This window comes from Maylandia zebra, linkage group LG23 (assembly GCF_041146795.1).
Source record: "Maylandia zebra isolate NMK-2024a linkage group LG23, Mzebra_GT3a, whole genome shotgun sequence".
Lineage (NCBI taxonomy): Eukaryota > Metazoa > Chordata > Actinopteri > Cichliformes > Cichlidae > Maylandia > Maylandia zebra.
In genome coordinates, this window is record NC_135188.1 from 10067130 (window position 1) to 10089925 (window position 22796).

The following is a 22796-nucleotide window of genomic DNA, read 5'->3' on the forward strand; positions in this document are numbered from 1 at the left end:
TATGTGAGTAATTGGCAATAAAACATACCAACATGAATATTAAACTGGAACGTGTCTATATGTATGTAAGAGAGCTAGAGGCTCTAAAGGTGTGCTTCGATGCTTGTGCAGCCAAAAAAGCATCTCACATTAATTAGCTGAAGAATTCAAAAGGCAGGATCTGCTGCTGTCAAAGTGTTCAGGAAAAAAAGATCACATCTGGCGTCGTCTCTGACCTAACTTTACAAACTACTTTGTAAGTCAAAGCTTTAAAGCATAATGAGCGTCCAGAGAGACATTCAGCTGAAATTCATTTTTAGGTTTCTCAGCATGTGGAGCATAACTAAAAGCTCCTCATCATATCCTATTGCTTTCTCTGTCTTCTCTTGCCAGGCTTTGCACGTAATCTCTCTGAGGGGACTGACGCCAATTACACCGAGTATGTGGCCACTAGATGGTACCGGTCTCCGGAGCTCCTGCTCGGGTACGCCTGCTATTTTTTTACGTTTTCCCTTTAAGCTCTGTCCAGTCACCACACTGACATAAATTCTTATTAGCTCTCATTATGCGTGGCCTCTCACCACCCTCTTAAATCTGCGGTCTCAGGGCTCCTTACGGGAAGGCGGTGGACATGTGGTCAGTGGGCTGCATCTTAGGAGAGCTGAGTGACGGGCAGCCGCTGTTCCCGGGAGAGAGCGAGATCGACCAGCTCTTTACCATCCAGAAAGTGCTGGGACCCCTGCCACCAGAGCAGATGAAGCTCTTCTATAACAACCCTCGCTTCCACGGGCTGAGGGTAACTTCAGGCCCCCCCCCCATACTCTGCTGACCCATCCCTCCATGCTGCTCTTATCACTGCTTTTCTTTCCTCTCTCTCCTTGCTGTCTCTTAAGGCCTCCTCCTCCTCTGTTTCTTCTTCCCTTATTTATTTTCTCTGTACACTCTCTTCTCCTTCTTCTTCTTCTTTTTCTGGCTGAGTTTGCTGTGCCGTGACTGACTGGATCACAATGACTCATCGTGTATCATGTATCCTGTATGCACTGTGAAGGAAGGCTGTGATAAGTCTTCTGTGGCAGGCTGGTGGTGCAGCAGACCTGGGTCGTCCTTCCCTTCGCCTCACTGCCCACAACCCAGGATTTAATTATTAGTTAGCAAACTCCCCCTCTGTGAATGCCTGGCAGTGAATACCCAGTGATAAGACCACTTCTTGATTAAGCTGCATAATAAGCGAAACGCTTTACGGTCTACACCTTGAATTTTCAGCTTCTATCCACCTCTTAAACACCCAAGTTGTTGTTCCTCAGTAAAATCCTTGCTCCGGTAAAGACAGGCACACGTTGGCCGTGTCTGTTTCTTAAAAAAAAAAAATAGCGCCTGCTATTGTTAGTACTTGCTCAAGGGGAAAAAAAACGAGCTCTACCTCCACATTTATGTGCTTGTTGTCATTTAAATGAGATCCTGCAAACTTCGCTGATCCCTGCACATTATCGCTCACAGTCAGATCATCCTATTAACACCACGAGAGGGGAGAAATAGTGTTTGATGGAAACACGCATGCTGTTTTTATTAAAATAAATCAGACCAACAAGAAACCACACAACACTTTTGAGTGAACAGAGGACGCTTGATGGTTGTTTCATCACGTTTCCCACCTACGATGTGCTTTTCTGTAACACTCAGAAATGTGTGATGTAAAAAGAACGGCTTCTGGACTCTTTTTTTCCGCCTGCAAACGGCAAATTCAAAATATTCAGAGGAAAAATTCTATTAGAAATGAAAGGTTGACAATGGAGGATTTGCACGTGGTTGAAATCACAAGTTGTGTATTTGGGCATTTCTAAAAGAGTTCACCAAAGCATTGTCATGGTTACAGGATTTTCCAATCAAGCTTAGAAAAAGATTTCTTCAATACCAAATCCGATTATACAGAGATACAAACAAACCTGTCACAGGAGACAACAAGTAAACGATGTTCGACAACAACACCGATATTAAAATATAAGGTAACAAGAACTCACAAGATAGGGCTACAATTTCAGGAGTTTCTTTTTTATTGGGTAGCATTCAGGGGACCAAGAATGAGGCAGAGTGTGAATTGGTGAAGAAAACACTGGGTCATGTGCAGCCCTATGTACTGATAGCTTGTCAGCTACCTTTATTAGCAATAAGGTGAAGTAATTAGTGTCACTGTGGAGGATTTTTATCCTTCTTGACAACATTGCTTCAGTTCTTTTAGGTTTACACGCATCCGCTCTGTTAAGGTCCAGACACAGCACATGGCCTTTGATTGGACCATTCCATTTCCATGAATCTTGCTTGGAATCGTGTTCCTGTTGTGTGACTCAGTTTGTGCCAGGCTTTAGCTGTGGGACAGATGGCCTCACATTTGACTCTAGAATACTTTGGTATACAGAGGAGTTCATGTGCGACTCACTGACCATAAGGTACCCAGAGCTTGTGGGTGCTAAACGAGCCCAAATCATCACCCCTTCACCATCATCATCATCGTGGCTCAAGAGTTGGCAGTTCGTCTTGTAATCGGAAGGTTGCCGGTTCGAGCCCCGGTTCCGACAGTCTCTGTCGTTGTGTCCTTGGGCAAGACACTTCACCTGTTGCCTACTGGGGGTGGTCAGAGGGCCCAGTGGCGTCAGTGTCTGGCAGCCTCGCCTCTGTCAGTGCGCCCCAGGGCAGCTGTGGCTACAATGTAGCTTGCCATCATCAATGGGTGAATGACTGAATGTAGTGTAAAGCGCTTTGGGGTCCTTAGGGACTAAGTAAAGCGCTGTACAAATACAGGCCATTTACCATGCCTGATAGTTTTTATGAGGTAGTGGTTTTCTGCAAACATGGTGCTGTGCATTTTAGCCAAACATATTGATTTTGTTCTCATCTGTCTAAAGGACATTGTTCCAGAAGTCTTGTGCTCTCCGGCATGAAAACTTACTTCAGAAACAATCATATTTTAACTATATTTTAACTTTCATGTATTTAGACTCTTTACTGAAGTAAAGATGATAAAGACATTCAAGTAATAACAGGAAGGTTTAATTTAAAATACGATGAAGGTGTCTAAAATAAAAATATTTAATATGCAAGTGATCTTAGTTCTGATTAAATAATGCTGCACACCATAGTGTTGCAGCTGGAGATTAATTGAATTGAAATACTCCTGGGTGGCTGTATCTGTTATAACAGCATGATACGTTAGCAGTTTTATATTTTAAAATATGCAATATAATAAATAAGTAAAGCTTTAAAATAAATAGGTTGGAGTACAAGGGACAATATGTATAGTGGTGTTGAAAATACAGGGGAGTAGAAGAAAGTATAGCATAAAAATACCTTTAAAAAAACGACAAGTACATCAGAACTGTACTTCAGTGAAGTACTTGTTACGTTACACCACTGGTGCTGTTTATACTTTGATCCCCTGCTGGATTAACAATACTCCAGTTCAGTGACACTGACAGGGGAGCAAAAGGGGGGCAATCATTTTTCAGGGAGGGATGGTACAACTCAACTATAATTCCATCCATACATTCATCCATCTTCCTCTGATCCACTTCACACCTACAGTGAAACCACTTTAGAGTCACCAGTTAATCTAAAACCCACACAGACAAGGATGAACATGCAACCGCCACACACAGAGGCCTCAGGCGGTCAGTGGATTCAAACCCAGAACCTGAGGCAGTAGTGCTAACCACTGCACCACTGTGCTGCCTACTAAAACCCCATGTATTTTAATCTAAGAAACAACCATAAGTCTGATAACTGATAACCTTTGATTCCATTCATTCCATGATTTTGTCTCTGTCCATTAAAATGAAACCACCATAAAAATCAGAGGCTCTTCGTGTTTTTGTGTAAGTGACCAAACTTACAAATTCAGCAAGGGTTCAAATAATTACTTCCCCCATTGTAAATAGCATTATTAACATTTGATATGGTCAGGTCTCTAAAAGAGGAAGACACTTTAACCTCAGGATACTCTCATACTGACGATCGATCACTAAGGACATTTGATGCTGTTGTTTAGTAAAAGCGTCTTATTTTCCACTTATTTATGGTGGTTATCATCAAGGTGGTTATCCACATGTGGGGCATAGAGCAACTGCTTGAAGTTGTGGACAAGTGGAACTATATGGAGTATTTTCTTATTTATGACATGAAAGTTTTTTGACTGTACCATTATCCACTGTCTCTGCTAATGTTGCAGTTTCCTACTGTGAGTCACCCTCAAACCTTGGAGCGGAGATACCTGGGAATCATCGACGCAGCCCTGCTCGACCTGCTGAAGGTGAGGCGAGCCGAGCGACTTTAATGGTTTTATTCTTAACTTTTGTCTGTTTTCAGAGTATCGTGAAAACGTCCAGTTAACCACAATAATTTTCATAAACTAGACATCTGATAGTTGCATCATTATCACGGTGTTTACGTCGTGACTGCACGGTGCCTCCTCCCTGCTTCAGCATCTCTCAGCTCATATCCTGGTTCCACTGCTGTTATTGCTGTGTCTACACTGTAAACAGGAGCTCCATGTCAAGAATGTAGGCTGTGCTTGTGCTCTTGCGCTTTTCCCAGCAGATAATGACTCACCGCTAACATGATGATGATGATGCCATCTCAGGACTGACTTAAGCAAGGACAGGCGTCTCTCTAAGAACTAATCGGGCTTTTTTGTGTTGAGTTCAGATACAATTTAATAACGTTTGTTTGCTAATCGTTAACGCTGAGCTGCACGGCTACCAAAGAGCTTCTGATGTTGACCCAAAATGTAGCTTCCACTGTATATTTGTGTTATTCAAAAACAAAGCTGCATCCAGATTTCAGTTTGAGTTTGTTCATACATTAAAGTGAGTTCAGAGAGACTATTAAACACATTATTTGGGTAAGAAAAAGCAAATGTCACAAATCACATTTCACATCATTGTTTGGCTCGTTTGGTGACTGTGAGACACAATTAAATGCGGCAGCAGCTTGACTTTTATGATAATGGCGATGATTCATAGTAGCACGACTGTTTCGGTTTGTTTGAGAGGTCTGCATGTTCGGGGTGTCTTCAGCGCTCACGGGCTCCATCTGTGTGGTTTGTGGTTTAGAACATGCTGCTCCTGAACCCCACCGAGCGCTTTCTCACAGAGCAGAGCCTGAACCACCACGCCTTCCAGACCCTGCGGATGGTGGAGCGGCCTGGGCCACCCACACCCACACCTGTACGCTCCTCTAAGAGAAAACCTCACCACGGAGACAACACTACCCCCAGCAGGTCAGCAGTGAGCACTATATTTGGGGAAAGCTTGCCAGTGTAGATGTATTAATGGGTCGTTTCATGAACAAATGCTGCCAGATGTTTTTAATCAGCAGCCACCATCCAGCAACATTTGACAGAATATTTCAGGATAATTCATATATTGTCTGTCTGGTTTAGTCTGTAATTATTCTGCATCTCAGTGCACTTTTGTTTCCTAAATTTTAACTAACGCTATTTACATATTGAAATAAAGACCTTGTTTTTGGAAACTTTTCTTCACTTCATTTTTCTTTGCTGTTCATATTACCAAGACAACAGTGAATTAAGATTTTTATATCTAGTCTTTTGGGAGGTTTTGATGTACTTTATGCTACTCATATTCTTTCATCACCCTGCACTTACACCAAACCTCATCCAATAAATAAAAATGAATAGCTGATGTTTTTAAAATTTCTATTGCCATGATAGTCACTGAGTGACAATATAATGTGACAGCATCAAGTGAGACTCTTTTAGCTATATACTTAACCCTTTAAGACCTACCATAGAACCAAGTCCGCCAGAGCTTATATTATATTTTTACATGCTGTAGAGCCATTTTTGGGAGCATTTTAAGTTGATATACATCAATACAACCATTATAGCCCAAATTTTAATAATATGTCTGCATTAAGTGCATAGTAATTACATAAATTGCAAAAAAGTGCAATAAACTACAAAATATTTGAAAATCGTTTTTGTTTTTTTTAACATATATTTCTAGTTAGAGAAATTTAAGAGGCTTATCCCTCAAAACTGTAAATACAAAAAGTTGCACAAAATAGTTTCCCACCACAGGAAATTTATTTTAAGTGTCTTCATAGTTTTATTTTTGAAATACACCAATTTTTATATACTGCAGGAAAAATGAAAATAAATATTATAATGCAAATTTGCAAAAAAGCAGCATATGCATCAAAATAAACTATTTCCAGCAGTGCAATATGAGTCCTAAGCATCCCAGAAACGACACAGAAAGTCATAAAGTCAAACATAACTTTTAAAAACACCAGTATAGGCTCATAAGGCCCTGATGGTACAAAACTACATTTCCGCAAAATGACGTCACTTCCGGTTTCGGGCAGGTCATGGCGGACATGCGATAGTTCGCGCTGATCGAGTAGGAAGTGTTACAAACAGCTGGTCGGATTTGCAAAGCATGTTTTTGGAATATTATGTTTTTGTTGCTGCAAGTGTTTTTTATGCAGTTTTTGCAAAGCCATATGTGGACGGAAACTGTAACCTAGGACAAGCTGATGGCATGAGATGTAGGTACAACTCCTCCGGTTTCATATGCAAAAAAAATTATTGCGCTAGCTTACGTGGTTGCAGTGCTACCGGGATTTTAAAAAAGTTACGCAAAACGGAGCGTGCCCGCTCCGACCAGCTTTAAAGGGTTAACATCCACTCTACTTTACTAAAAAATCCACTGTGTCAACGACACTGTATCATCGACACACAGAAAAAAGCTCATAATAAACTGCAGGTTTCATGTCATTCATATGTATTGGGAAGAACAGGGGTCTTGCAATTGATCCCTGTGGAACACCTTTCCTTATTAAATGCAGTAAGTGGTACCTTTGCTGCCACTGAGTTCATTATTACATGTTTTTGTCTCTGCTTTTCCTTAGGAGCCATGGGGGAAAGAGCTCAGGAAGCCACCGCTCCAGCAGCAGAGAGTGCTCCAGCTTACCCCGACATGAAGACCTCCACCCCAACAACGACAGTTTTCTCAACGGCAACATGTCTGCAGCCATCAACCTCAGCCCCACACTGCATCCTAAGAACTACCAGCCGCAGATCTTCAACCACTCCACCGCCTGCAGCATGGACCTGGCTAGCAGCAACCTGCCTCATCTGCTCAGCCCCGGTGAGACCAAGTCCAAGGGCGACTTTGAGATGAACTTGGGGTCTAAGGTGTCAGATGGCCCAGGGGCGAAGTACCTCAAATCCAACTTCCGCTCACAGCAGAACCGCCACTCTTTTGTAGAAGGGAAGACCAACACGCTTCAGACAGGGGACAAACACAGCCGACACAACTACATGGAGTCCCACAGCTCCACGCCATCCTCCTCTAAGTTTGCCTACCTGAACTTGTCCAAGAGCTATGGCACGCTTAGCGATGCCAAGTCAGTGGGGAACTTAAATGATGTGCATCTTTATGCAGATGAACCCACGTCTCGCTATTTTCCTTCCAGCTGCCTCGACCTCACAGCTCCGGGCAGCCCAGCGGCCCGCCGAGTGGAGAGGCTGGGACCTGGCACAGGTGGCCGAGGAAGCATGCGCTCAGAGAGAGAGAGCAACACTCTGGACTCCTCCTACAGGCGCTCCTCCACCCGCCATAAAACTTCAGAGGAGTCCAAGTCACCAGACTCCCTGGATCCCGGGGAGAGCGAAAGGAGCCATTCCCATTCTCTCTCTGCCCCACATGACCCTCTGTCTTATGGTCAGGGATACACCAGCCCCTTCTCCTCCCAGCAGAGGCCACACCGCCACTCCATGTACGTACGGAGGGATCACCAGAGGACGCACGGGGGAGACGAGGGACTGTTGGTCGGGCAGGGAATACCCACCAGAGCCAGCAGCCTCCAGCTCCTGTCCCCACAGCTGCAGCACCGCACACTGCCTCGCCACTCTGGGGGCTCCTCCAGAGAAGAAGACATGAGCAGGGTCAGTCCTCAGCCCACATCAAAACTCTCCAGCTTTAGGGAAAGCCTTCAGGATGTAATCATAACAAATGCCTACACCAGGTTTTGTTGGACGGCTCTGCCTCAGTCTCAGTTTGTCCAGTGACGCAGCCAGGACTTATTCTGGTGGCGTCTGAAAACATGGTGTGTGTTTAGGTTCTCAGCCAGATCTTGTGTCCCAGGTTTATAATGAATTGGAAAGGCAGGATTAGCATAGCTGCAGCTTCATCTGTGAACATTTGAGGTGCTAAGAGTGTGGCTTTCTTTTTAGGACATGCAGTGAATCATGCTACCCGTATATTTATATATACTGTATACACACATATAGTATATATATACCGTGTGTGTATTTGTATGTGCTGCAATGCTGAGCTCACTTCATGCTTCATCATGTCTCCATTAACAGAACGAACAGGCACCCACTGAGGTCACCCACAGCAGACCTCCAATAAGGGACTCCACAAGGGACAACACCGCATCTTTTCACACACAGCGGAAAAAAAGCGAGGTCCGACATTCTGCCTGCACCCACCATTCCCCACCCACATCCAGTCTTCCGAGCGCGCGGATGTGGGTGGATACTGCTGTCATGAACTGCTCTCTCTTTCTCTTTTTTCTCTGTCTCTCCTGCATCAGATGCCTCTTCATTTTCTCTGTGTGCTTTGCTTCCCTCTAATGTGACTTCTTATGGTAGCGCAGTCGAGCTCGTCATCGCATCGCATTTCAGTTCTGGGCTACATTTATAGCCCGCACAGATGTTTTATTATAACGGCCAATCATAAATCAATACGCCCCCACCTTATTTTTCTGTCCCTTCAGGTAAATAAAGGTATTGTTTCAGACAGAGAGGCATGCAAAGCAGGCAGCCTCGGAGATTTTATGTCATAAGTTTCTCTGTTGTGACTCAGGTTGGCTTATATCATGACCAGCAAACAGAAGATGGGGGTTCTTCCAAAGAGAACCGCAACATCTACAGCGAATCCATGCCAAGGCGGGTGGGCAGCTTCTACAGAGGTTGGTTTAATCAGGAGTGATATTTATGGCTGTGGCTTTCTCGCTTTCATTGCTGCAGTAAGGGGGGAAGATTAACTCCAGACACATCACTAGAGGGAATATTATTTTTTACTAATCACTGATCAGCTGCTTGTATATAGAGAATTATTATATTATTGCAGATTCTTGAGATGTCTACACTAAGTTAGAGAGAAATACAGCTGTTTCACTCAAAACTAAAAATAGCCATCTTATCACCAGACTCGGTGATCTTCATCCTCTAATGTCTGTAGATTTCATAGCAGTTGATTAAAACGGTCGGGCAGTGGGCCCGTTCAAAATCAAAAGCCTTACCTAAATTAAATTTGGCTGATCTCCAGTTCGAGGTCATCTTCGCGGGCATGTCCAGACAGCTGCTATTTTTAGCCCACTCTCTGGAAGTTCTGTTCTTACCGCTTCCACTGTGCACTCGGCTATTTCACCACACACCTCAAACTTGAGAAGAGAGCATAAAACTTGTGTTTCAAACCGACTGGAATTTCACAAGATAACCGCTGGCGATGAGAGCTGGGTTTCCAGCAACAGCTAAGCAGTTTGCAGCCATTTCCACCAGATTTGCCTCGCTGTGGTTTTGTCCACTTTCCAAAAATTAAAATCAAGTTAAAGGATCACAGTTTTGACATGTTGGAGGAGATTCAGCACACACTGCAGAAGTACAAGGAGACAGAGATCTAAAAAATAATAGCAGCACTGAAAATGATCCAGTGGTGCACAAGAGGATGATCAACAGGAGACTGATCAAAAGGAATCGTGTTTCATTCTTTTAAGCCCGTCCTGGAACTTTTTACTCAAACCTAATTACAATATGTCAGGAAGCTGCTGAAAGCAGGCTTAAGAGTTTTGACAGTAACGCAGACTGACTGAGATAACTTATTAAAAGATGTGCTTGCCACTGTTTTGGAGTGCACAGTATGCTATAATGGAAAGAACATCTGATGCTAATGTGTTCAACTTCCTCTTTAAAGTAGTGTCCTTGAGGCAGCAGCTATTTTAAGACCAAGCCATGTGTGGCTATTCAGACATGAGGACTGGCTCCATTGTATCACAATAGTGACATTTCAACTGGAGTATAATCTTGAGGAAGAAGGTGAAATTACAGTGAGCCAAACAGGGCGAAATGTAGTAGGTGGTGAGCACACCGTGAGCTAGCAAAGACTGCATGTACCACCGCTACGGTCAACTGGACGCTCTCCTTTAGATATCTCAGGGAGTCACTTCAGCTTTGGGATGATTTTGTGATTGTTGGGGACAAAAGTGTGATGCAGACTCTTCAAGCGTGTTTCTGAATGTGGTTGCCTTTGGGCACTGCAGAATCTTCCACTGAAAATTGAAGAGCGTCCCTTTGCGAAGCCTTAAGCTGAGCGTTATTGCCCTCCTGGTAATGTTACCCGGCTTAATCCTCCTAAAAGGGACCATGACTTGCAAAATTATTTTGTATTAGACAAAAATGGAATTTAGACCAAGCGCAGTAAAGATCCAAAGGGCTGTTTTTTCCTCATAGACTTCAGTACGGCCAAACTTCTTTTTACAAGCAGAAAGGATGCAATAATAAGCACTTCTTTGCTTCACATTTATACAGTCTGTGGTCTGAACAGGACTTCGCCATAGTTGTTGCTAACCGTTGCTGCTCTACACACGTAACTCATTCAAGATGCTACACCTGTGCATTAGCATTAAAATGGAATAAGATCTGGTTTGCTGAAAATGAGTTAAACCATATGGAAATTTGTGCATTGTTTGGCATTAGTCCATTTCCATAATACGAGGGACGCAAAAACTCCATTAGGGTATTTTTATATTCGCTTCTTTAGCATTTTTGGGGGCGGCCAATGTTTAAAACTTTGAGTTTGACACACGATTACTTTAGTGTATGAATTTGCTTTAAAGTCTAACTTATGGAACTGCACAGGAGCCTTTGTGGGCGCCATTGTTGTTTGCACTGGTGTGTCAAGTCGTACTTGGAGAAAAATCTTGAGGAACGCTTTCAATTCAATTCAATTCAATAAACTTTATTGATCCCGAAGGTTGGCCCCGAAGAAAATTGGGTTGCTTTTATTGAAAGGAAGAGGAAGGTCAAAAGAGAGAAAAGTAAAACATCTAATCGAAACAGAACACCATCGATCGCATTAGCGAAATGCACAAGTTTGATACAATTGCAGTCTGTTACATTTTCAGTTCGCTGAGGTCTTTTGCGTGTGCCAATCAATTTCCGATGTTTACACGGCATGTTGCAGCCAAGCCAACATGTCACAGCTGTTAAAGTCTACAGCACTGTTAGTTATGGTATAAATTTCTATTTACTTGAAGCTTTTTTAAATTATATTCCCTGTTTTTTGTTGTGTATCTTTGGAAATCTCGAGTTATGTTTTAATCTTAATTTATTTGTATTACCCGCCTAAACTTTAGATATATGTTTGGGTCAGAGCTAGAATTATGACATCTAATGACCTGTGTTTATGTGTTTATTTCTCTGTATATTGGACGTAAATTAACCCATTTGTTGTGTTTGTTGAACAGTCCCGTCTCCCCGGCCAGACAATTCCTTCCACGACAGCCGGGGTCAGAGTCGGGGCTCGGGCTTGTCTGGCGACGGCGGCAGTTTGGCGAATCACTCCAAACGACAGCCGGCGTTTGACCCCTGGTAATTATATCTTCTAACCACAACCGAAAATAGTTTCACACCAAAAGAACAGCAGCGTTTATTCTCTTCGCTGTCTGTGGCGCTGTCAGAACAGTATACCGTCAGATTTAATTTCACACCGGTCACATGACGTGGCATTTTTAACAGAAATTCTTACTGGGAGTTAAAACTTTTTAGCCGAGACATCACGCTCATTACTCTTTGTTTTTATTTCAGGACTGGCCCAGATACTGTAGTCTTGAGTGCCTCTGAGCCTTCCAAAGAAAAGGAGAAGCAGGGTTTCTTCAGAGCAATAAAGAAGAAAAAGAAGAAATCTCAGATGGTATGTTGTGTGTGAAGTACGTCTGAGGACTTACGCCCACATGTGGATGCAGTGTTTTCCCATCTATGAGCCTCATCGGCACCTTTACAGAAATATAAAACCATTTATTGTTGTTGTTGTTGTCATGTGCATCATGTTTACCTCTACCACCAGTCATGTGCCTCTGTAATTACAGATGGAAGTCCCTGATGGAAGGCCTCCTGTCATCAAGAAATGTCTTTTCCCTCTGTTTAGCCCAAAGAATAACATAAAGCATAGTTCCTCTGTGAGAGTCCTCCCTGTAGTGTCCTCTCCCATGGTACATGCTGTTTTACACTATCCTACTCACCTCCTGCCTCTGTGTCACCCATCTAACATTGCATGCTTTAACAGCATTGGTCAACACTGTTTTAATGTGTGATTTTTAAGCCTGGTTTTCCTGGTGGTGAGTTGAGTGAATGAATCAATAAACCAGCTGGATCCATCTATTCGAGAAAAAAAAAGCTCCCACTTTGAAGAAAAGCATGCACTTGACTGCAATCGGTTTAAAAGGATGGATCTGACGGGTCATTTTTGTGCTTCTGATCACTCGCCAGTGATTTCAGCCATGGCCCTAACAGCATGTCTCTGCTTATGAGCTGAGGATGGACGAGAGCGCTCAGGCTTTAGCTGAGCACACACGGTTTCAGGAGTTTGCGTGCTTGTTTTCACAAAGCTTTACTGCTTACCGGCATCATGCAGAGGCATTTGATCAATTTCTCTATGTGCACCTAAACCCGTGACTTTATTACAGAGCAAAGATCACAAAGTGATGGTGGAGCTACGATGGTACTTGCTTAATATAAAAGCGACCACATTTTGGCGTGTTAAACTAGCTGCCAGCTCTGTGGCAGTGGTGGTTCAGCATGAAACAGGTGTTTGAGGCTCTTTCTTCCCTTTGCGTTTCTATTTATAAGTGACAGTTTGCTCAGATTCGGGAAGGGGGGGTTACATGCTGATGACAGAGCACAAATAAATGCAATCTGGCCAGGAGGAGGAATCAGGCAGTCAGACTCGGAGTCGGTGGAAAACGGCATTTACTGCATGAAGAGGATATCATTTGAACTGCGTTTGAATTACGCTCAGAAAACATCTTTTATTTATCAGAAACGAGTGGAGTGTTCTCTTCTCTTCCTCAGATCAGCAAACACATTGGGGTTTGGCTTCTGATGCATGTTTTTTGTCCGTTTTCTTTTTATTTCTTCTTCACTGCACTGGAGATCAATAAGTAACAACGCAGGTTATCAGATGTAACTTCACATTTATGTCTGTGATGAATGAGCGCATGTAAAGGGTAACATGAAACACAGAAATCTGTTTACTGAAGACGCTCATTTCCAGCTCAGACTCTGATAGAGTAGCTTTTGCATGACTCACAGTTCAAAATAATCCTTATTTAAGTTGATTAGCTGTCTAAAAAGCACAATTTTAGCTCTCTTTTCCTCTCAGGTACCTTTCTACTGATTGGCTGCTACTCAAAAACAGAAGGTGCAGGGATTGCCTATTCTCTCTGACATCATGCAGAACCAGAAGTAGAAAAAACTGTTAGAAATGAGTGCTTAGGCCAGTTGGAAACAATATAAATTAACTTCATAAATAAAAACAGTTTAGCAGATTATGTGAGTGTTTTATGTTGCCCTAAACATTGTGCACTGCTGTCCTAGTCATGAGTGTGAAATGTGATTGGATGAGTAAATTATACCTCCGTGCTCTGTGTCACAGGTTTCCAGTGAAGGCGTGGATACGGTCATCCAAAAGTCCTCCAGGTCTTCAAGTCACCAGAGCAACCGCCACAGGTCACGTGACAAGAGCAGAGACCGGGACCAAGACCGAGACAGGGACAAGGACTGGCCGCCTGAGAAACTGTCCGATTCACACTCTTCGGTGAGAGTTCTCCTCGTGCGCTGTTGTGAAGTGCTTGATCTAAACATTTATTCATGAGCTGCGTTTCGTTACATACGCTCTTCCCGAGGAGAGCGCCAAATAGAAATAAGAGCAGGTATCCTCGTCTAGAAGATCTAATCAATGCAAATCAGCATCACCTGCTAACCAAGATGTCAGGGAGAGAAAAAACAGATGGCGAACACAAAGGGTGATAATTTCTTCTAGAAAAAATGCTCTTTTTCGCTCCTAAAGATTGAAATTTTGTATAAATGTTTCAAGAACTGAACTGTAACTGAGCCAAATAAGTTGTAGACTTTTATATTTTACCAATTTTCCTGTCTGTCCAGGATGATTTAGTAATCAAATAAACTGTGACTCAGATGTTGGTGTTTAATAAAAGCAAAGACACACCTTAATCCCTTCCCTGCAGTAATCATAAGAGACTGTCTGACTGGACTGATCGTCCGTCATCGACGGGATTAAACCTGTCGTGAGCGCAATTTTTCTTTCCTCTGATATTTTGTGTTCTGTCGTGTCTTTCAGAGCCAACCGCTGAAGTCGCTGCGCAAGCTCCTGCACCTTTCCTCCTCATCGTCCAACCAGACCGCATCTTCTGACATGCGCTACCAGCCGCTGCCTAACTCATCCTCTGCTCAAGGCGGTTTCACCGAGAGCCGGGGTCACTCAGGGGTCAGCACGCCCCAGCTCAAGGCCCGACAGTCAGCGTACCCGCTGCCCGGACAGCTGGATTCGGGCTGGCACACGTCCGCCCTGGGCCGCCCCGAGGGCAACCCCTACCCGGAGCAAATGAGCATCAAAGGAGGCCAGAACGGGCACGGCTTCGGACGCCCGTCCAGATCTCGTATGCCAAATCTCAACGACCTGAAAGAGACAGCTCTGTGATCTCCAGCGCCCCACTGCTCTCACGCGTGTGTCAGACTCCTCTGTTACCACCTCCCTCCTGTAACACCTGCTCCACACACACACACAAACACACCAAACCATCAGTTCAAACACTGCTTGCAAACAGGCCAAAAGCCTTTTTACGTCCAGATTTTTTTAAAGCTTCCATGTTTGATAGACTTTATATTAATACCTATGTAATTCTGATTATAATTTGTATTATAAAGTAAATATATTACAAATTCAGTGTATATATATATAAATGGATAGATAAAGTGTAGATTTTAAGTGTAAGTATTTTTGTTTCTATTAAATATAGAAATATAGTACATTTTACTGCGTAGTATTATTTAAGACTAATCTAAGGCATTCGAAGCAAATGCAGTTTTATCAGTTGTTACAATAGAGATTGGTAATGTCAGTATCTCGTGTTCATCTCGTCCAGGATTGTAATTCTGTGTCCAAGCTGTCTTGCCTATGGATGTGCTCTGTCAGACTGGTTACAGACGCTCAAATGTGCAACTGCGAGCCAGTGCAGCCGTGTTGAAATCTAGCTATAACCTGTGCAGTTTCTCTGAGCTGCAATTGACAATCTAAAAGCTTACGTTTTATTGCTCTTTTCCTTCTTTCTTTTTTCTGGAAAGATTTTAGGTTTTACGTCTTAAGTGCAGCCATTTTAGAAACTACGGTGCCATCAACTAACAGAAAGCCTAACCTACATCGCCCTCTGTGGGAGATATCGAAGCACTGCATTTCCTGTTTTCTGACTGAGATTGTCAGGCACATTTAGACTTTTCCATGCACTGTATGTGTAAATGACCATTTGCATAATATAAACCAATGTTACGCAAATAGAGCAAACCTCACAGTTTAAAACAAATGTGTATCTATACAAAGGAGATGCAGGAGCGTTAACGTGCCCTTACGGATGAATTATAACGTGTTCAAATGTTCTGCAATGCTTTGAGCAAACGTCAACAAACATCTGCAGCTGATAACAAAGGAAGTGGCTTTTCTCTGAAAACTACAGGATTCAATAAAGACTCTGTTGTTTGATTATTATTATTTTTTTTTACTTCCAAGTGGTTCTGCTTGTTTGACCAGTTAAAAACATGTAGAAATGCACCCAAAAAAAACCCCATTTAAAGTTTAACTGCTGTAAATGTAGATTTCTTTATTTTTTAGAAGGTAACAGCAGTTAGAGGAACAGATAAGCCATTCTGGGTGTATGTGGTACAATGACTCCCAGCCTGTGAAAATAACCCAAGCACCACTCCTCCACCTGTTAGCTATTTAACTCCACACATTACAATATTTAAAAGTGGATATTACAAGTTTTCTTTGTTTAATACACTTAAACTGTCAGTATTAGGGTAATGGAACAGCATCTCTTTTAGTAACCCTTTTAGCCAGACTGACTGACTGACCAGATGTTTGGCCATTCATACGTCCATTTACTTGATTTGTATACATTCAGTTTTTCTACCAAGCACATTTTCCTTAAATATCAATTATATGAGTAATTAAACCTTTGATTTTGTTAATTTCAGCTGCATTTTACTCCAAATTATTACTTCATGTTTATTGAGGGTAAATAATAATTTTGTTTTGAGTTTACACTTAGCTGTTTCAACTATTTATCCATTATTTTAATTACTTCCACCTAACCATCCATTTAAAAGCTCCAGCTTTTTCAGCTAGTTTAATGTTTTCCAGCTGCTATTTTCCCATTTATTAAATACTTTAAGCTGAACTATTTTTCACATTTATCTATTTCTCTGTTTTCAACCGTTATTCCACTATTAGCCGTTCCAGCTGTTAGTTGAACGTCATCAGCCGTTATAATTTTTATTTTTTTGCAACAGTTTCTTTTCTTCTTCTCTTTTTTAATTGAAGCTAAAATATGCTTATCCCAGCCAATTATCGATGTACTCTGGCCTTTTCTTTCTTTAGCCATTTCACCATCGCCCACCTGTTTTCTGACTGAGGTCGGCTTTCCTTTAACATTAACCGTTCGCCCATTTCTTTCCACAGCTGTAGTATTTCTTTCAGCTGCAGCATCCTCGCCCTGGTTGGGAATCACTGTACTGCTGTATTTTTAACTGTTTGCACACACTGAACCACTTGGGATATGCTTTGGAGAAATCTTAAAATGGAAAGGCAGCGGGGGGCAGAATCTGTACTGTAACGTTGTTTTTCTGTTGGAAATAAAGTGCCATGAGAGTAGCTTGGCAGAAATAAATCCTAACCTTTTTAATGTTGCACTTTGAAGAGACTACGTGGCTCAGCAATATTGCTCTGTAAATTCTTCCTCACTTTCATGTTCGTGTGCGCAGTGTGTGAATATTGAAAGACGAGGGAGGGGGGGGCCCCCGCCGGCTCCTGCTGTAACGCGCTGAGCCCAGACATGACCGTGTCGTATTGTGTGTGGTGCATCTGTAAGGACTGTGCACACTCTGTACTTGACACGATACGTTTCTCTCTTTGGATTATTGTTTCGCTGAAGGAGCACCGTGTATTATATTAATACTGATGTGTGACTACTTGTTTGGTAATATTTATAACAGAGGATGTTTATCAACTGTTTAAATGAAATCAAGTATTAAGTTTGTGCTTTTATTACAGACACAAATTAGTAGCATAGTCAGTGTTTATCTGCTTTTTTTTTCCCAACAGAGCATTTACATGACAGCATAAACTCCCAGATGAATGCTTAACAATTTTAGATTATTCATGTTTACATATGTAACAGTAAATCTCAAATAAAACAAGCCCGTTTGATTTGACTCTGAACATGTAGAAGCTTTTTTATTTCCTGACGCAGTTAATAACTGCTTTATTGAAGGTAACAAATTTCAATTTGATCTGGAACAGTTTGGTGTTTACGTAACAGCACAATGCGCTTTTGGAAACTTTAATACAGACAAATAATCCATCAGAGGACACCAGAGATGTCCACCTGCCCAGAGAACTGTGAGCCTCACCAAATGGGGACAGACTAGACTTGTATCAAAGGATCTTACAGTGTTAGACAAATATTCCCCTTTTGGCAAGTGACAGGGTTGGCAGGGGAATGATGGTCAGTGAGGTAAGAAACACTTCAGGTGCATTTGTTCATGCACATCAGCAGCTCCATCCTCATGGCAATGCGGGTGTGCCAGCCCAGCGGCAGCAGGCGTATATAACGAGCCACAATAGGCGGGCGCAGCAGGTTTTGTACCGTGGAAGAGCGATCGGAGTTTCCGTAGAAGACCTAAACAAAAAGAAAGTACACAGCATTTAAACATCCAGAGTGCTCATTTTGTATCATTTACACACACAATAATCAGAAAAGGCTCATGAAGAGGACCTTCTATGATTACTTCCACCTCCATAGTTTTATTCTTTGAATAGCTTTGCATGATTTCACAGTTCAAAGTACTGTAATCCTTATTTATATTAACGGTGCAAACACTCAGTTCATCTACTATATGAATCAAACAATTTTAGCTCCCTTTGACTCAACTTTACTCTGATTAGCTTCTCATCATTAACCAGAAGCTTTGATTTGCACAGCTATGTGCATGATGTGACCATATTAGTATCCTATATTTTTGACAGCTTAGAAAGCCAAGCCAAATAAACTCGGCAGCAGCTATGTGTGGTGAACTACTAAATCATTCACGAGGACTTAAAGCAGTACCATATATATAGCAGAAAAGCATAATAGGTCCACATAAAATTACAATATAACAGCCTCTTAGTTGGATATATTTAAACACTTTAGTGTGTACTGATTGGTGTAGGCCAGAGATTTCAAACTCATTTTATATTGTGAGCTTTATGCGGCTCACTTCGAGCATAAATCAAATCAAAATAAATTTATATAGCACATTTAAAAACAACAGTTTTGATCATAAAATAAAAATAAAAATAAGACAAACACAACGCAAGACGAGACAAACATAGAAACCAACCAAATGATAATCAAACTATCTTACATCAAAGCCAGAGTAAAAAGATGGGTCTTTAAACGAGATTTAAAAGACTGAACAGTCTCAGAAGAGCGAATGGCAAAAGGGAGGTTGTTCCACAGTCTAGGAGCTGCAATAGCAAAGGCACGATCGCCTCTGGTTTTCAACCTAGACTTAGGTTGCATTAAGAGCATCTGGTTAGAAGATCTTAATGCTTTTATAGGATTATACAAATGAATAAGTTCTGTTAAATAGCTAGGGGCAGTGTTATTTAAGATTTTATAAGTGAGGTGGACAGATGAAATGCCCTTCTCTGTCAATGTAAAGATGTTTAACTGCACATATAAACCCTGAGATTACTGCAATTTAATAATAATGATGGATTGCATTTATATAGCGCTTTTCAAGGCACCCAAAGCGCTTTACAATTCCACTATTCATGGAAGAGGCTGCCATATCGCGCCATCGGCCCCTCTGGCCAACACCAGTAGGCGGTAGGTGAAGTGTCTTGCCCAAGGACACAATGACCAGGACAGAGAGCCCAGGGATCGAACCAGCAACCTTCCGGTTACAGATGAGCTTCCCAACCCCCTGAGCCACGGTAATCCCAATAACAGATCTCAGTTTTTCCAAATTACAAAGAAATAATGCTGAAGTAAATGAAAGTGGAAATTTTGGGGGTAATTTAAATGGTAAAAAAGGCCACAGGACTCAGTTATTATGACGCTTTCATATGTGACTCCTGTTTAGTGTACCTACCCTGTTATTTCCAGTCTGGTCTTTGTAGTAGATCCAGTTAAGAGTTTCTAAAGTGCGGTACTGGATGCTGTATTTAGTGATCCACTCATCAGCGTCGCAGCGGCCCTGGGTGAGGACACCCGACACCACGCTCACCTCCTTCAGGTCGATCTGGATCCACTGGTACTGATCGTTGAATTTGGACAGCCATGCGCACCTAACAAAGATTCACATTCCCAGTTATTTGTTTATCTGGGGTGCGCTGTGTGACACGAACTGGAGACTGGGTGGCCTTGACTCACCCAAAGCCCTGGTTGTTAAGGCGAGCCTTGTTCGGGATCCAGGAGGAGTACCAGCCGGTGTACTGGTCCTGACTGGAGCAGCTGATTTGGTCTGAGGTCACAGATCCAGATTCAAATCCCAGCGGTCTGTGGTACGGACATTCTGTGAAAGGAAACATTTCCAGGTTACTGTGGCATTAAATTGTATGAATTCCTGAAAATAAACACTTAGTAAACTTTCTAAACACTTCCAATGAGCTGGGATGCAGCGATTGGTTCGTTTTTGTGTTAAAAATGACTTAATGCCATTTGATGTTTTGAAGCAGAGCACAGGGTAGATTTAACTGAGCACAAACATTACACGTTCACATGGTAGCAACTACACTATGTTATGTTCTGTATGGGGTGGTCATGATGCTATACTATATGCCTTTTGCTTAGACGAGCAGTGAGCAACAGGTACCAACAACCTTACTGACATTGTGCAAGCACAACAAAATTACTGTTGTGCTAAGCTCATCAAATAACAAAAAAAAAAAAAAAAAAGTAGAAAATGTTAGAAATACGAAATATCAAAATATTGGATTAACATTGTCAAAAAACAACAACTGCATATTTGCAGAAAACCAAATCAGCACAAAGATCTCACACCAGCTGTCAGCACTGTTGTGGAGAGGTGATGAAATGGACTTGTTTTGCAGCCACAGGACCAGGACACCTTGCAGTCATTGAGTCGACCGTGAGCTCTTCCGTATATCAAAATATTCTAGGGGCAGATGTGAGGCCACGTGCCCCGCAGTTAAAACTTGCGCAAGACTGGGTCATGAGGCAGGGCAATGATTAAAGCCCAGCAGCATCTCTATCAAGGAATCAAGGTGCTGCCAAGGCCGAGTCAAAATCCAGACCTCAGCCTCACTTTAATGCTTTTCACCTTAACCTCAATGAACTCAAGGAATGCTGTGAAGAAGCGTGCGACAAAATCCCTCCGCAGTGATATGACAGAATGATAAAGTCATATGGAAAACAATAATTTCAAGTCATTGCTGCATAATGCTTCTGCAGTTTCACAATAAATAATGACACGGTGGAATATGTCATGTGTCGTCCTTCTTCTGATGCATTATTTACCCAATGTTTAAGACCAGGTAAGGACCAGATGGTTTTCCCGGTTGGTTAAACCAAAGAAGTGAAACAGGGTTTACTTTCTTTTTTCCATGATGATAAATTGACTTCAGGTAATAAAAAATATATCAGTTACTTCAGATGAAAATTACTCCCTCTCACCCCTGACTGGATTGGTTTGAAGCTGTCAGAAAAGCGGATGATAGAAGTGATAGAAGAGCTGCCTGAAATGAAATGTTTATTCCATTTTAAAGACATTAAGAACGCAGCAAAGTATCCTCTTCCAGCTTTTCCTCGTGTAATAGTCCAACTTTGCTAATCAGAACTCTTGCATGATGAGGTAGAAGAAGATGATCGGGGCATTTTCTGATGTGTGCTTCCTTTGCTGGTATCATAGGTGAAGGTCATGGCCTATTTGGGCTCCCTAATCTGTTCGTCACATTCCAGCACAGGTAATGAGATTATCTGAAAAGCATTTGCCTGTGCAAGCTTCTTCCTCACAGCTGTTCATTTCTTAACCTTCAGTGCAAGCCTCTTTCATCTTACAGGCTGAAAAACTGCAAGATCAGAGAGGTGATTGTGCACTGCTGCAGCATGAAAGCACATGAGGACACAGCCAGCCTCCATCAGCTGTTTGATCCATCACAGATGTTAAATAAAGATCCACAGGACACAACTCTGCCCACCATTCATCTTCACATGCGTGACTTTCTCCTGCAAGTTAGTGTCCTTTGTATAAAGGGGAACCCATTAATCACTTTTTAAAACCTAAAAAAGGGCATCCAGCATGAGTATAAGTGAAACAGACAGAGGACTACACAGGTGGAGTCCTCACCTGGCATGCAGTTCAGCAGGTGACTTTGAGATGGTGGCGGTGTTGGCAGTGAGGTCGGGGGAACAGGTGGAATGACAGCAGGGATGCGTGCAGATTCGCAGTCACAGGTGCAGGCTTTCGCTTTTGTGCTCCAGGTTTCGATCACCTCCTGGTCCTCCTCCTGCAGGTCCAGGTCCTGGATGACCTCCTCCTCCTTCTCCTGGAGATCACACAGGGTGGAATGAATCGAGAGTTTGCTCTCAGAGTTTAAGACTTTTAAACCACATTTTAGACCTTTTTGAGACTCTTTCTTACCTCCTCTGAGTGAACAGTGACAAGGGCTATACACCCCATTGACAGAAGCATGAAACGTAAGAGCAGATGATAGAATAAAATGTGTAAGAAAAAAGAAAATGACCTAAAAGAAGCACCATGTCAAACAATCTTATGAATTATTGGATTGCATCTGAGGATTGCATGAAGGAAACACCAAGGAAAAGCTTTTTACCCTCTTTATAATTTCACTTGCAGCAGCAGCATTTTTGTGTAGTACTACGCACTGCTGTTTTAATAACTTGTGGGACCATTAGCATTATCATAAAGGCACAATAACTGTTGCGATTATTTTAAGGGAGGATCAGCTGCACAGTGACTTACCCTGAGAGAGAAGCAGGAGGAAAAGCACAGCAGCTCGACAAGCAGGCATCTCCATCTTTCCTCTTCAGCTGTGCTGAAATGAGATGTGTATGATACCCACTGCAAGTGGATGGGATTACTGTAATCCACAGGCCTGCAATGGCCTTACCTAATGCTCCTTATTGGCCCTTAGACACCTCCCTCAGGTGCTCTTGCACTGAATGTCATCACCTCATCAATAAAAAGTGGGCATCATTCGTGATGGCAGTGGTGTCTTTGAGGTTTTACACTCAGTTGAAAAAGCTAATTTTGTCACTAAGGTCATTTATGGTCCTATTATACATCACACATTTGTTTTTATCATAAATATACTTTTTCATTTATCTGTGCCTGATAAAGGCTGCTTTAGGTAAGCCATATCTAGACACAGACCAGTACCAGCGAATTAGTATTCAGTTTGGGTACAAACAAA

The 22796-nt window shown here is 42.3% G+C and overlaps 2 protein-coding genes across 5 annotated transcripts in view; one reads left to right on the forward strand and one right to left on the reverse strand.

Annotated features, from left to right (window-relative positions):
- The window catches only part of LOC101478602 (cyclin-dependent kinase-like 5), a 50046-nt gene extending 35137 nt beyond the window's left edge, over positions 1-14909 (forward strand). For 2 of the 4 annotated variants that reach the window (XM_004557066.5, XM_004557067.6), the window contains exons 8-19: positions 373-463; positions 586-775; positions 4199-4279; positions 5082-5248; positions 6904-7942; positions 8366-8467; positions 8868-8973; positions 11530-11653; positions 11870-11975; positions 12151-12273; positions 13716-13877; positions 14421-14909. In XM_004557066.5, the coding sequence (XP_004557123.1) occupies positions 373-463; positions 586-775; positions 4199-4279; positions 5082-5248; positions 6904-7942; positions 8366-8467; positions 8868-8973; positions 11530-11653; positions 11870-11975; positions 12151-12273; positions 13716-13877; positions 14421-14780 (2651 nt within the window). In that variant the 3' untranslated portion in view covers positions 14781-14909. The remainder of the gene's footprint in view (positions 1-372; positions 464-585; positions 776-4198; positions 4280-5081; positions 5249-6903; positions 7943-8365; positions 8468-8867; positions 8974-11529; positions 11654-11869; positions 11976-12150; positions 12274-13715; positions 13878-14420) is intronic. The other 2 variants (XM_004557070.5, XM_004557069.5) reach the window with 2 other exon arrangements.
- Positions 14910-15934: 1025 nt separating this feature from the next.
- LOC101479633 (retinoschisin) lies at positions 15935-22437 on the reverse strand. The gene is made up of 6 exons (XM_004557071.5): positions 22346-22437; positions 22004-22029; positions 21710-21908; positions 19774-19915; positions 19493-19688; positions 15935-18033 (listed from the first exon to the last, which is right to left on the reverse strand). Exons 1-6 carry the CDS (start codon positions 22398-22400, stop codon positions 17881-17883), a joined length of 771 nt encoding a protein of 256 aa, XP_004557128.1. The 5' UTR covers positions 22401-22437; the 3' UTR covers positions 15935-17880.
- Positions 22438-22796: the final 359 nt, after the last annotated feature.